Genomic DNA, 15,243 nt, shown 5'->3' with positions numbered 1-15,243 from the left:
TTTGATATGGCCACATATATCTGAATGTACTAATTGGAGTTGTTTTGAAGCCCTCCATAGACTCCTTCTTGGCATTGATTCTCTATGTTGTTTCCCAATTAGGCAGATTGTGCATATTTCCTTGGGGGACTTCAGAATTGGTAAGCCAATCACCATCCTTTTGAATGCCAATGTGTGCCTCTTTCTCTGATACATCTTCAGTTTGTAAACACATGGAATTTCTATGTGGCTTAGAAGCCAACACAGAAAACATTCTGTTTCTACTCATATAAGTTTGCATAATCAGCCCCTTCTTAGAGTGATACACTTTACACGTACCTTTTGTCACTGTGTGAGGCTGGTTTGATATGGCCACATATATCTGAATGTACTAATTGGAGTTGTTTTGAAGCCCTCCATAGACTCCTTCTTGGCATTGATTCTCTATGTTGTTTCCCAATTAGGCAGATTGTGCATATTTCCTTGGGGGACTTCAGAATTGGTAAGCCAATCACCATCCTTTTGAATGCCAATGTGTGCCTCTTTCTCTGATACATCTTCAGTTTGTAAACACATGGAATTTCTATGTGGCTTAGAAGCCAACACAGAAAACATTCTGTTTCTACTCATATAAGTTTGCATAATCAGCCCCTTCTTAGAGTGATACACTTTACACATTCTATCTTGAATTAAAATGGCTAATCCCTTTTCTTGAAGCTGCCCTATGCTCAATAGATTGTTTTTAAGTTCAGGAATATAATAAACATCAGTTATTACCTGGATTATGCAATTCACTTGCATTCTTATACTTCCTTTAGCTACTACCGCCATTCTTGTATCATTCCCATGTTTCACTGTTCGAGTGAAATTTTCCTCCAATTCAGAGAACCACTCTTTGTTTCACGTCATGTGGTTGCTGCAGTCTGAATGAAGAAACCATATCTCTTCTTTCTTTTCTTGATGTGTATCCACATAGGACATCAACATAAGTTCTTCTTCTTCCCATTCAGCATAATTAGCTTTCTTTTCCCATTTAGGACACTCATATTGAAAATGTCCCAAGTTATGGCACTTGAAACATTCAATAACTACTTTGTTTCTGGGTTGTCTTCCTCTACCTCTGCCATGTTCTCCTCTGAACATGCCTCGACCTCTTCCTCTACTTGACCGATCATCATTAGCCACTTTTAACGCATGTTCCTCCTCTTGGTATTCTTGCATTCTCTGTTCATGAACTAGCAAACTTCCATGTAGTTCGTCAATACTCAGAGTACTCAGGTCATTTGACTCCTCTATTGAACACACAACATAATTAAATTTGAGAGTCAAAGATCTAAGTATTTTACTAACCACCATACTCTGCTCCATTGTCTCACCATTTGACTTCATCTTGTTCACTATAGTCAGTGTTCGCCCCAAGAAGTTGTCTATTTTCTCTCATTCTTTCATGGACAGCAACTCGAACTCCCTTCTCAATGCTTGAAGTTGTGCCCTTTCACTTTTGCGGACCCTTGATATTTATGCTTCATTGAATCCCAGATTGCTTTAGAGGTTCCCTTGTCAAGAATAGTTTCAAGGATTTCTCTGTCAATTGCCTGAAACAGAAAGTTCTTGACTTTCAGATCTTTTAATTTGGACTCTTCCACTGTCTTTCTCTGCACTTCACTTGCTGATGTTGTTCCCATAATGGCCATCGAACTTAGGAATGGCTGGTTGCACAAACTTGTCTGAATTTGCCATTCTGCTCACTCTTAATTTCACACACTCAGTTTGGTCCCTTGTACAACTCTAATACCAATTGTTAATTCAGAAATAACAATGTTGATAGCTGGAAGGGATAATTATTCATTAAAGAAACAGGGCTATAAATAGTCTTACAAGCAAAATATATATATATCCCTTTTTATTTTTTATTTTTTTTAAATGCCCCACTCTTAAATTAAATTCTTTGAATGCCCTACTTTTTGGTTTTAACAAGAAGTCGTTCCCTGGGGAAGCGACCTCTTGAAGAGGAAGTTTTTTTATGTCAATAGGAAGTCGTTTTCCGGAGAAACGACATCCAACTGCGTTTTGTATTTTTGTTTGTTATATTTAAAAAAAAAAATGCAATTGGAGGTCGCTTCCCCGGGAAACGACTTCCTATTGACATGAAAAAATTTCCTTTTCAGGAGGTCGCTTCCCTAAGAGAACGACTTCCTATTGAAACCAAAAAGTAGGACATTCAAAGAATTTAATTTGGGAGTGGGACATTTAAAAAAAAAAAAAAGGGTTATATATGTAAAAAAAACTCTCATTTCTCTTGACTCATTCAACAAGAGTCTCATGTTTCATAAGAATTTTTATGCTATTATTCTAATTAATTAACAGGTATTTCGATAACTCATACATGTTACATTATTTTTTACGACGACCCATGTATTAATTAATATCAAAATGATTAACTGGAAATTAACATTATCTCTTTAATATTAGTGATTTGCTTTGCTTTTCAGTATTTATTTGATTTTTAGCTGTCCATTTTCGCGACAAAGTATTCTCAACCATAGAAAACATCAAAAAGGTTTTCGTTATTTCAGTTCATTATGAAATGTTCTTCTATATAATGAATCCATCTTTTAAAACAAAATAAATCATGGTTCTATGGGGTATTTTTTATTTTCTTTTAAAAGATATGGGTCTGTTTGCACATGGTTTTGTATAAGGGTTTTTTTAATAATCCTTTTTGAAATATTTTTTTATTTTATTAATATAGTCTCTTTTTAAAACTATATACTAATTTAGCTTATTTTTGCATATATAGAAAATCACAAGTTACAAATGAGATTTTTTAAATGAAGTCCGTTTCAGGGTTGTGTAGTTTCTTTTTATTTTAAATAAAGACGTCGTCTTTTGAAAAAGAGATTTTATACATTCATATTTTATTTTAAATTTAATAAAAAAATAATATAATTATATAATTTACTAAAATTCATTAATACAAAATCAAAACAAATTTTACAAAAATTATATAAATTGACTAAAATTGGCTAAAATATTTAAACAATATTTTTTTTAAATATAACCAATTAATTAATCAAGATAATCCACATTTTTTTAACACTTTTTATAACGTAAACGAGAGACTACCTCGACCAAACTTTAATTTGAACCAGCTGAATTATTTGTTTGCAGCCAATGGACAGTTCCAACTCATTGTTGAGTTTTAGTTGATTTTTTTGTTAATAATTCGGCAGCAAAGTTGTGCCCTTTTCTTCTCTATGCCTTAATATTTTTTTGTGACACTAAATGCTATGTCTCCGCAACTGTAATTTCCATGTATATTGAAGGATGCACTTGGTGTTTTTGTATGGTATGTTGGTCCAAAGTTAAGAGTTTTCATATGAAAAATATTTTTTTTTCTTTATGTTTGCTGAAAAGAAGAATTGAATTGGAATAAGAGCAAGAGATTTATAAATAGGAATTAAGGATGAAGTTTTGGAGAAGTTCCTATTATGCAACATTTTCTTTTTGGGTCCCTTGTTAAGTGGTATGTTTGTGCTTCTGGGTTTTCCTATTTATTTAATTGTTTTGATTCTTTGCCTCATAGGAGCGTGACTTAAAGGAACCATGTTTCTCTGTTGGTGCTTCATTGCTGGTGTGGTTTCTACCTAGAGCCATCAATTAAACCAAACCGTAAGCTCTTAATATTAGGTCTTGAAATAATTTTTAAAAAAATTTTATTTATTATTTTATTACTTTTTGTGAATTTAAGAGGTGAGTTCAATTTTGCGTTGATCTAATTTTTTATTTTTTTTTTAAAATTTTTGAATTTTATTTTTATCAAAAAATATTTAAAATATTTTTTTCTTAGAAAAAATCAAAAGAAATTTTAAATTATTATTTTATCAAAAAAAATTTTTAAGAAAATTTAAAAAATTATTTTTTTCGACAAAAATCAAATTTTTTTCAATAAAAAATTCTGAGGGAAAAGTAAAAAAACTTTGTAAATCTATTTTTTATCAAAAATTTTTAAAGAAAAACTTAATTTTTTGAAAAAAATTTGTCGAAATTTAAAAAATAAATCAAAAGATAAATTTAAAAATATGAGTCCATAGACCTTGTTGAATCTGTGTTGGTTACAATTGCTCAAGACTTTAATAGTGAAGTTGTTGATGAAGATTATATGTAGCAAATTCCAAAGCGTATTGTTACACTAGCCTTTAGGTTCGATTCGCCTCCACCAATCAGATGCAAATGAGATAACCAGCGAATTCCCTTCAGGGTACTTTGGAAAACCTTGATATGATTTGCATTATCACACCAAGAATATCTTTCAATAGTATGTTACAAAAGAATGTTATTTATTCTTTTCTTATGCATTAGAAAATAATAAGATGACTTAGAATATGAGAATGAGTGAGAAAAGTGGATGGTTCAGTTACTTAATGAAGTATTGCATTGGTGGTTGGTCTGGTGGATAATCAGTGCTTCTGTTCGCGTGTAGGAGATGGTTTTCAACCACCGTTGTGCCTTTTCATTTTTAATGAACAATCGCGTCTTTTCAAGGCGGAATTTATTCAAAAAATAAGGCAGAAGCGCGAATCAAACTCGGGACCTTATGTATACACACAATGAACACAACCACTAAACCAACAACAACTTCATGTCAATTATCACCAATTATGCATACATATATTATCCAATATTTTGGAAATATCTCACAATCCCCCACTATTTTCAAAATATACTTAGTCCCATAATTTTGGAAATATCATGGTTTCAGATAATGGTATCTTACGATTTGAACCACTACTTAGTAAGCCATGGGTTCCACTTATCCCGAATAGATTGGTAGACAAGCTTTGAACCAGTTATTCATTAGAACAAGTGTGCACAACTTACACATGAAATCTCGGCACTATCGAAAGAATTATAAAGATGACACGTTTGTTAAGGCCTTGTGTCATGTACCCTTTTCATGAGAATTTAAGAGTCAAGCTCTTTAACTCTTCGAAGCGGCCTCACTTCATCCTCACACAGGTAGACTATATCAAAAATACACCCATAATATGTGTTTCAACAAATTTATGCTATATGTCTATTAAGAGTAAAACTCAACCTTCCTACTTTATACTTATGGTCCAAGTACTTTTAACCATTGGGATGTATCTATATTCAAGTACTTGCAATCATTCTAATAATGTACTTTATCATTGAACTCAAGACTTGATGTTACTCTAGTGTGAGTCGTTTTTTCACCATTGATGATTAATTAGATATGAGCTTGAGTCCATCCCTAATGATGTCTTCAACACCATGTCCCATGTCATACCTTTCGTCAAATGATCTACAAGATTCTTTTTAGTTCTTACAAACACTATGGATATTACTCCATTTAAAATTAAATCCTTTACATAGCTATGTCTTAGACCAATATGTATCAATTTTCCATTATATACTTGGCTATATGCTTTGGATAGTGTGGATTGACTATCAAAATGTATGGATACTGGTGCCATTGGCTTAGGCCAAATTGGTATCTCGTACAACAAATTTCTTAGCCATTATGCCTCTTTACTACCTGCAGCTAGGACAATGAACTATGCAGCCATGGTGGAGTCGGCAATGCAAGTTTGTTTCTTTGATTCCCAAGAAACTGCACCTCCACCAAGGTTGAAGATCCATCCACTTGTGAAAACATGATCCTCAACATAAGTTACCCAACTGACATCTGTATATCCTTCCAAAACTGAAGGATATCCACTATAGACTAAACTATAGTTAATTGTTCCTTTCAAATATTTTAATACTCTATTAATAGTCTGCCAATGTTCTTTACTTGGATTGCTAGTATACTGACTTAACCTACCTACAGCATACGCTATATCAGGTCTGGTACATGTCATGGCATACATCAAGCATCCGATTACCTTTGAATAATCTAGTTGTGCCACAGGGCATCCTTTATGTGGTTGTAAACTAACATTTTGATCAAATGGGGTAGAAACAGGTTTGCAATCAAATTGATCAAATTTCTTTAGCACTTTCTCAATATAATGAGATTGGGATAAACCAATATTTACTCCATCTCTAATGATTTTAATTCCTAAAATCACATCTGCTTCACCTAAATCTTTCATATCAAAATTTTTTGATAGGAAAGTTTTAGTTTTTTCTATCTCATCTAAATTTGTGCCAAATATTAACATATCATCCACATACAAACAAATCATGACACCATTTTTATTATGAAATTTACTATAAATACACTTGTCAGATTCATTTATTTTGTATCCATTAGAAAGAAAAACTTTATCAAACTTTTGGTGCCATTGTTTGGGTGCTTGTTTTAACCCGTATAAAGATTTAGTCAATTTACACACTTTATGTTCTTGCCATTTGATAACAAATCCTTCAGGTTGTTTCATATACACCTCTTCATCTAACTCTTCGTTTAGGAAAGCAGTTTTAACATCCATTTGATGGATTACAAACTTATAGATAGAAGCTAGTGCCAAAAACACTCTTATGGATGCAATTCTTGCAACATGTGCATAAGTATCAAAGTAGTCGATACCTTCTTTTTGTGTAAACCCTTTGGCAACAAGTCTAGCTTTGAATTTATCAATGGTACCATCAAATTTTATTTTCTTCTTAAAGATCCATTTACAACCTATTGGTTTAGATCCAGGTGGGAGGTCTACTAATTTCCAAGTTTTATTCCCCATAATTGAGTTCATTTCCTCTTGGATGACTTCTTTCCAAAAGGAAGAGTCTTGAGACTTTATTTCCTCTTCATATGTGTCTGGGTCACTCTCTAAATTGTAGCAAATTGGTCCATAACTGTTAATGAAATCATTTGTTCCTTCTACAAGGAACATAAAGAAGTCTAGGCCATAATCTTTCTCTTTTTTAGCTCTTTTACTTCTTCTGGGTTCTGAACATGTCAAAGTATCATTATTAGATGCATTATTTTCTAGACTTTGTACACTAGAACATACAGTTTCCTTGGGATGTGGAATTGAGTTAAATCTATTTTCTTGAAAAATTGCACCTCTTGACTCAATCACTATGTTAATACGATATGAGTCATTAGATTCAACAACCATGAATCTATAGGCCTTGCTATTTTCAGCATAGGCCATAAATACACTTTCAATTCCTCTTTCTCCCAATTTCTTTCTTTTTGGTTCAGGAACCTTAACAATTGCTCTACAGCCCTAAACTTTTATATAGTTAAGATTGGGTTTTCTTTTCTTCCAGAGTTCATATGGAGTTATCTTGTTCCTTTTATTGGGAACTCTATTTAGCAAATAACATGCAGTTAGCATGGCTTCATTCCAATAACCTTTAGATAAACCAGAATAGGATAACATGACATTCACCATTTCTTTTAATACCCTATTTTTCCTTTCGGCAATTCCATTTTGTTGTGGGGAATATGGTGCAGTTGTTTGATAAACAATACCAGTAGATTCAAAATACTCAAGATGATAGAACTCTCCTCCCCTATCACTTCTAAAACACTTAATAAAAGTTTCATGTTGAAGTTCTACTTGTGCTTTAAATATTTTAAATTTGTCTAAAACTTCATTTTTAGAGTGAATTAAATAAACATAACAAAATCTAGAGTAATCATCAATAACAGTGACAAAATACATTTTACCACCAATTGTAGGCCAACCATGTAAATCGCATACATCAGAGTGAATTAAATATAATACCTTAGAACTTCTTTCAACACTTTTAAAAGGTTGTCTTGTGATTTTAGTTAGCATGTAAGTAGTACATGAATTTGAATTTTCATCAAAAGTCGGAGTTAAATTTGATTTCATCATATCATTCAATTTTCTAAAGTTAATATGTCTTAGTCACATATGCCATAAATCACAAGACTCAACAATATAAGCAGAAATCATATTATTATTATAGTTACTAACAACATTACATTTGAACATATTCTCACGAAGGTAACCCTTCCCTGCAAAGATACCACCTTTAGAAAGAATACATTTAACCCCCTCAAATACGCATTTGAAACCAAACTTGTTAAGTAAAGGTACAAAAATCAAGTTCTTTCTAACATCAGGAACATAAAATACATCTTTAAGAGTAAGTATTTTTCCAGAAGTGAATTCAATCTCCACTGTTCCTTTTCCTTTGACTTGGACAGTTGAGGCATTTCCCATGTACAAAATACTTCCATCTTCTTCATCGATGGTCTTAAATAGTTCTTTATTTTTGCACACATAGCGGGTAGCACCAGAGTCTATCTTCAATCATGTTGAGTTTGGAAATGACAGCAACAAGATTATCTTTTGTTGCACTTGAATTCTTATCTTTGTTCTTCCTTTTCAAGAACATGCACTCATTTTTAAAGTGTTCTGGTTTTCCACAATGATAACAACTTCCTTTTCTTTTCTTTCATTGTTCATCATTACTATTGTGTTTTTCACCAGATTTATCAAAATCTCGATTTCTTTTCTTAAAATATTTGCTTGAATTTCCTTCCTCCATTACATGGACCTTTTCATGATAAAATTGGTTTTTAGTATCCTCTTGTTTACGGTACTCTTCTTCTAAATGAAGGTGATTACCCAATTGTTTAAGAGATATGTCATTTTTCTTATGTTTCATAGATTTTTTTAAATCTTTCCACGGAGGTGGAAGTTTGTCTATTATGCAAGATACAATAATAGTTTCATCCATGTGCATCTGATGTTGTTTGTAGTTATTAAGAATACGTTCAATCTCATGCATTTGTTCCATGATTGATTTATTATCAACCATTTTATAATTATTAAATTGAGAAACAAGAAACTTCTTACTTGTAGGGTCTTCTTGCATGTATCTTGACTCTAATTTCTCCCATAGTTCCTTTGCATATATGCTACTTTGATATATATCAAACAAGGAGTCAGACATTCCATTGAGAATATGTCCCATGCATATATAGTCATCATTTTCCCACTTCTGCCTTTCTCTTGTTTCTGCTAATGTTTCCACTTCCTTCTCCATTGGTTTTGTGGTGTTCAGAACATACACCACCTTCAAAGTTGTAAAGAGGAATTTCATCTTTTTCTGCCAACGGATAAAATTTCCTCCATCAAATTTCTCCAACTTCACAAAATTAGAATTCATTTCTTTAATAGTGAAGTTGTTGATGAAGATTATATGTAGCAAATTCCTAAGTCGCAAAGGGATATATCCATATAACGTTCAAGACATATCAACTTCTGATGGTATTAAACTTGCCAGCAAAGTTGATCCCACAAGTACTTTCTAAATGCTTTTTTGAATTTCCAATAATTTCCTTAGTCGTTCATTTTTTTGTAAATGTGCTCATCAATCAATCAATCATCCTTTTATTAGTTTACAAAGATCATGATTTTTATACATTTCTCTCTCAAACAGAAACAAGAAGAATCGCATGTCGTGTCAGCTTCTGGAAATGGCTCTGGTATTGCTTGTTTATCTCTTAATTTTATTTGTTCATAGCAACAAACTTTTTAGTAGTAATTGGGTTGGATGTTGTTAAATTGTACTGGTTCAACTTCAAAGAGATCTATTGACATTTGTGTTTTTAATTGAATTGTTAGTGTCTTATGTTGTAATATTTGTAGTATAAGTTATTACAATGGTATTATTGTTTGTATATTATAGTATGTTATTTTGTTAGTATTTAACTTTGGTTGTTGTTAGTATTAAACTTTGGTTGTAAAATGTGTTTTTTATATTGTTTTGTAAGGGTAGAATTGGAAAAAATATAAAAACATATTGTGATTTTACGTCAGATGTCATTTATCTGATGTAAAAGACTTCAAAAAGTGACATAAAAATTGAGATTTGATATCGATAGAAAATCAACCCAAGATGAAAACTCATATATCTCATCAGTTGGTTGCTTGATATAGTATGTATTTAGCTACCATGATGGTAGAAAACACATCGGGTAACATTTCAATGTGAAATATTATTTGCCTGATGTGAAATGTTTTTCCTGCACTAGCGACTCTTATTATTGTTTTGGAACAATGATTTAATGTTTGGAACGTCTATAGTAATAAAATCTCATTTTGATAACAATGATTTTGTTTATTTAAAAGACAAACAATAAAAGAAACTGGAGACATATGTTGAGACAAACTCTATATTTAAGGTTTTGATGAAAATAAACAAAGGTTAATTAAGAAAGTTAATTATGATTCTAAAATGTTATGTTAATTTAACATGTGTTTTTGAGTGGATTTAATTAAGAACAGAATCAAGCAAAACAGAAAAGACAGCAACAAGATCATTCTGCATCAAAACAGAGAATGATCTCCAGCTTCAAAAATTGTCCATCACAGTATATTGGTCAAACTTTTTCTATCTCTTTAACAAAGAGTCTGCCCTGGAAATTATTCATATCTAATCAGTACATGGCAATGAACAAGTAGGATTCATCCAAACTCAAAAAGGCTATTTGGTCTCAAAGATCAAAGGACTCCAAGACAGACAAAAGTCATGACAGTTTGCAAACTCCAAAAATCAAATGTCAAGAAAGTTCGATCAATCTTGACATATGACAAGACAATTGCAAAGGAAATCCAGAACGATTAAAACAGGAACTCCAGAATGATTATTGAAGCTCAAGAAAGTTCAAACTGACAAACCAAGAACGTTAATCATTCTCCGTTTTCTGCACAATAACAGCAGCAATGCATCTCTTCTGTAAAAGCCTGTAATTCATCTCCATCCTTCTCTAGCTACACTCAAAACTCAAGACAGAGAATGTACCATTCAAGATCAATGAAGAAACATCAAGAGTACTTTCTAAAAAGGACAGAACTGCTTTAAATGCTAAACCAATAAAGTCAAAAAGCTAGTTCAAAGAAGGATTATATTTATTCTGAAATAAGGTTTCAGTCAAAAAAGCAGAGCCTCTCCAACAGCTCTTGTACCTTCATTAAGTGCCTCTACAACCTATAAATAGAAGGCCAATATCTCAATTCAAGGCAAGAAATTCAAGTGCTTCGATATCCATAAATCAATCACATACATACTTGAAATTCTGCAAAACAGAGGTAATCATACATTCTGATTTCTGCGAAACAGCTGCTGGTTCATATTCATTTATTAGTTTGCGCAATTATCATTATATCCTTTGTAAAGAATCAATTCTCAAACAAGAGTTGAGAAATCTCAGATTCTGTCAAAACAATCAAGTTGTAAAAACTCAAACTATAAGGGTTTCTTTATAGTTTGTTTAAAGATTACATTCTATCAAGGTTAGATAGGAGCTGGTATTGCTTTCTGGGTGGAAAGCAATAGAGGTTGAAATAGATCAAGGTTTTCTCTGGACTAGGTGTTATAAGATCAAGAAAGCTCTTTGTTTTAAACACTTAGTGGAAAATCTCACAGTGTGAGGACTGGACGTAACCCACGTTGGGTGAACCAGGATAAAATCATTGTGTGGTATTCTCTATTCTATCTCTTCATTTATCATACTAAATTAATTAACTAGGATAAAACATAAACTGATTTTCTGTTTTCAACTAATCAAGGAACTTTCTCTGTTTTACTACAAAAACCAACGTTCTCCGTTTTCTGTTTTCATAACCAAGATCAATCTTGAGTTATTTTCTTAAGTTTTAACATGAATTTTTAAAAGGTGCATTTACAATTCAAACCCCCCTTTCTTGTAAATCGACATTATTACTTCAACATACACCTTACCTAGGAAAAGAAAAAAAAATGTTAAAAAAATTCCTCAAATACTACAGGTTTTTCAGCCTTGGACGAAAATTATATAATATAGATTCCTTCTGTTTATACTTTTTTCTTGCCTTAGAAATCACCTCTATAAAATATTCTTTACTAGCAGTAGAACGATATGATTCACTACCATATCTCTCTTTAATAAATCCCTACAATATCTTCAAGTTAAGTGCAACCATGAAATGTAAATTATCGTGAGTAACAAAAAATATTTTGATATATCATACTTGAGGACCATAACATTTGAACATTAATTGCCCCAATCAGAAGAGACTCGATGATTTTGAGCATCATACTTCTCAAATACTACATCACTCCAAGAATCAATTATATGCATATCTGAATATTGATAATCTTCTCGAAGATGACTTGTGTTAGCTGAATTAGACAAGCCATAATCAAAAACCTTATGAATTACATTTCTAGAATCATGTGTAGCACAAACCTCAAATTTTTGAGGTGTCTCTGAAATGATTTTTGAATTCTCAAAATCAACTCAATATGAGTCAAAAGCTTATGCATCACTTTTATCAATTTTTCCAGATCCGGGGTTGATTCTTGAATAATAATGTTGACACCACCTATTTCAATGTTAGGGAGATTATCAACAGAAAGAGAATTAACAACACGATGAGTATTATTATCCTAAATATTATTGTTTACATAGTAGTTTCGACATTGTCTAGATCAATGTTTTTAGGGACATACTTCTTAATCAAATTTTTACTAATGCTACATCTTTTTGAGCTTTTACCACTCCCGAATATTTAGCAGAGTGAACTATTTCACTACCAATACTCTGGAAATTATCTATATAATGCCCTACCACTTTTAGGATGTACAAAACATTCGTGGTTTTTTCATAATCAATGTAAACGAAAAATGTGTACCCTTCAACAAGAATATGACTCTCAACTCTTGTGCTATGTCCAAATCGATCAAAACTCTGGCAAAATGTCCCAACCTTATTGAATCGGTCGCTTCATTCAAAGATAAAGGGTTTACAATACCCTGAAGCAATTGCGAAAAAAAATTCAGCAATAGGCTTTTTTATTTCTTACAAAATTAGGATTGAAATATTTCGTACAAGAGAAAACATGAAGAAAACCTAGTTTCATATTCCAAGATTCAAGTGTTCAAACACCTTATAAATCTTCACGAGAAGTAAATGAGAGCTTGTACAATCCTTTTCAAACGGGAACAACCTGCCATGAACCAATTGGTTTTCATATATTCAAAATATTATCATGTAAAACCGATAATATAATTGGTGTATCACTCTTAGACATAGTGACTCTACAATGAAGGTTATTTTGGCATCTCATCAAATATAATTGGTATTCATCTTTTGAAATTTTGATAGCGAGGGTAGACCCTTTGATGCAAGGTTTGGGTAACTGACTTAAAAAAATAGTGCATGGATTATTGAAAGTTTGGACAAAAGATTTCACATAGGGTGGTGGAATACCGACTAACACTAAACAAGTTACGATCCTTGCAGGGGAGTACTGAATAGCACTGAAGGTGCTAGGGGAGTGGGGAATTTCAAATATCATTAATTAGGCAGAACACAATACTCTGCAATTAATCAGACACCAACGTAAACTTTCCCGATGAAGTAACCGACTAATTATTATGTTAACGCAAAAAGTAACCTCAACTAATAATGATTAGATCATTAGTGGTGTTAAGGAACAATGACATTGCAAGATTCAAGGTCAACAATTTTATTTTTTTATTAAACGATTATCCTTTTGATAGACAAATATAGGAGCATAATTGTAGAACTCATAAGAAGTGATAATAATATAACTATTGATAGATGGACATGACTATAAAATATCTAGAACTAAAAGTTGATATGATTCTACTTATCAAAAACTATAAAGAACATTTCATTCTATTTTTTACAGCATACTATATGCGATTACAACACAATGAGAGAAAATAATACGCATCAAGAAAACAAGGAATTTGTGAGGGCCAAAAGCTCTCACAAAGGGCAAATAGCAGTCACAAATGGGTTATTTGTGGCGGCCTTAGGCAGCCACAAATAAGCTGGTCACAAACTTTTGTGACCAGCTTTTGCAGCCACAAAAGGCTGCCTCTGTGAGGGCCTTTGCAGCCACAAAATCCTGCCTTTGTGAGGGCACAAGCCGCAACAAAGGACAGACTGATTTTTAAAAATCCAGCCTTTGTGAGGGCCCAGGCCGCCACAAGATCCCTCCTTTGTGAGGGTTTAGGCCGCCACAAAGTACCATCCAGATTAAAAAATAAATATTTTGTGAGGTCTTAGGCCGCCACAAAATATTACGTATATTAAAAAATTAATTTTTTTAAATTCAAAATTAATATTGTATTATAATATTATATATAACAAATTAATATAAATATAAATTTAAAATTTAAATTAAAATTATAATTAAATTAAAATTCTAATTAAATTTAAAATATAATATCATTATAAATTAAATTTAATATATAATAAACTAATTTGAATATAATTAAAATTTTAAATTAAATTTAAAATAAAATATTTAAATTATAATTATAATTAAAGATTAATTTAAATTACAAATAAAACAAAATTAAAATTAAATTAAAATTTAAATAAAATTAAAATTAAAATTAAAAATTAATAAAAAGATTTAAAGAATAAATTGAAAATGTCTCTACGCTTGACATTAAAAATATATTTAACCAACTTTATTTTATTATAAAAAAATAAAATTGGATGCATTCTCTTATTAGCAACTCTTTTTTGTTGGGTTATTCAAAATTTTAAGATGGTAACGAACTTATTTGAGATTGACGCAACTACTATAGTAAATATTGGATAGTTTTCACTGTATAGATGAATTTGTGGAGCTGACAAACCTCGTCTCTTGTCTCTTCTTGAGTATAGTTTTGATTACTATAGGAAAGTTGGCTTTGTACCCTCAACCCTATATCCCCTATTTAAAAAAATTATGTTTAAAATGTTTAAAATAGTCGAATGAGGAGCCCTAACTGGTTGAAGTTGATTTAAATCTGGTCTGATCAACCCAGTTGTTGGCATAGTTGGTCGGTATGCAGTTTGATGATCTGGTTGAGGTTGAGGAAGTTGATGTGAAGAGGACGGCACATACTGATAATTATGAAAATATTGTTGTTGCTGAAACATTGGCGGCTGCTGTTGTTACTGGAAGACAGAGTTCGGAGGATCCTCGTGTTGCTGTTGGAAATTTAGAGGCGGATGCTGCTGCTGGGAGTATTGAGAGTAATTTTGTTGCTGCTGGAATAGTGGTTGTTGATGCAAGTATTGAGGCCGAGGAGGGAACTGCTGATGAAACACATGAGGAAATGAAAATTGTTGTTGTTGAAATTGTTGTTGCTGCTGAAACTGCTGCTGCTGCTCTTGAAACTTTTGTTGCTGCTCTTGAAACTTTTGTTTCCATTCCTTATTAAATTTATCAATTGTGGCTTGTATCAGCTGTTGTGTCTTTTCTTCTTGCTCACTTGCCCATTGCTTCTTTAACTGGTCAA

The 15,243-nt window shown here is 31.9% G+C and overlaps 1 protein-coding gene across 1 annotated transcript; it reads right to left on the bottom strand.

The window, feature by feature from the left end:
- Positions 1 to 5,558: 5,558 nt before the first annotated feature.
- On the bottom strand, positions 5,559 to 9,099 carry LOC140918924 (uncharacterized). The gene is made up of 6 exons (XM_073363941.1): positions 8,479 to 9,099; positions 7,915 to 8,231; positions 7,281 to 7,476; positions 7,013 to 7,178; positions 6,632 to 6,895; positions 5,559 to 5,827 (listed from the first exon to the last, which is right to left on the bottom strand). The coding sequence occupies exons 1-6, from the start codon at positions 9,097 to 9,099 to the stop codon at positions 5,559 to 5,561; spliced, it is 1,833 nt and encodes a 610-aa protein (XP_073220042.1).
- Positions 9,100 to 15,243: the final 6,144 nt, after the last annotated feature.

Source organism: Cicer arietinum, chromosome 1, assembly GCF_000331145.2.
Source record: "Cicer arietinum cultivar CDC Frontier isolate Library 1 chromosome 1, Cicar.CDCFrontier_v2.0, whole genome shotgun sequence".
NCBI lineage: Eukaryota > Viridiplantae > Streptophyta > Magnoliopsida > Fabales > Fabaceae > Cicer > Cicer arietinum.
This window is presented reverse-complemented; position numbering and strand designations above follow the sequence as displayed.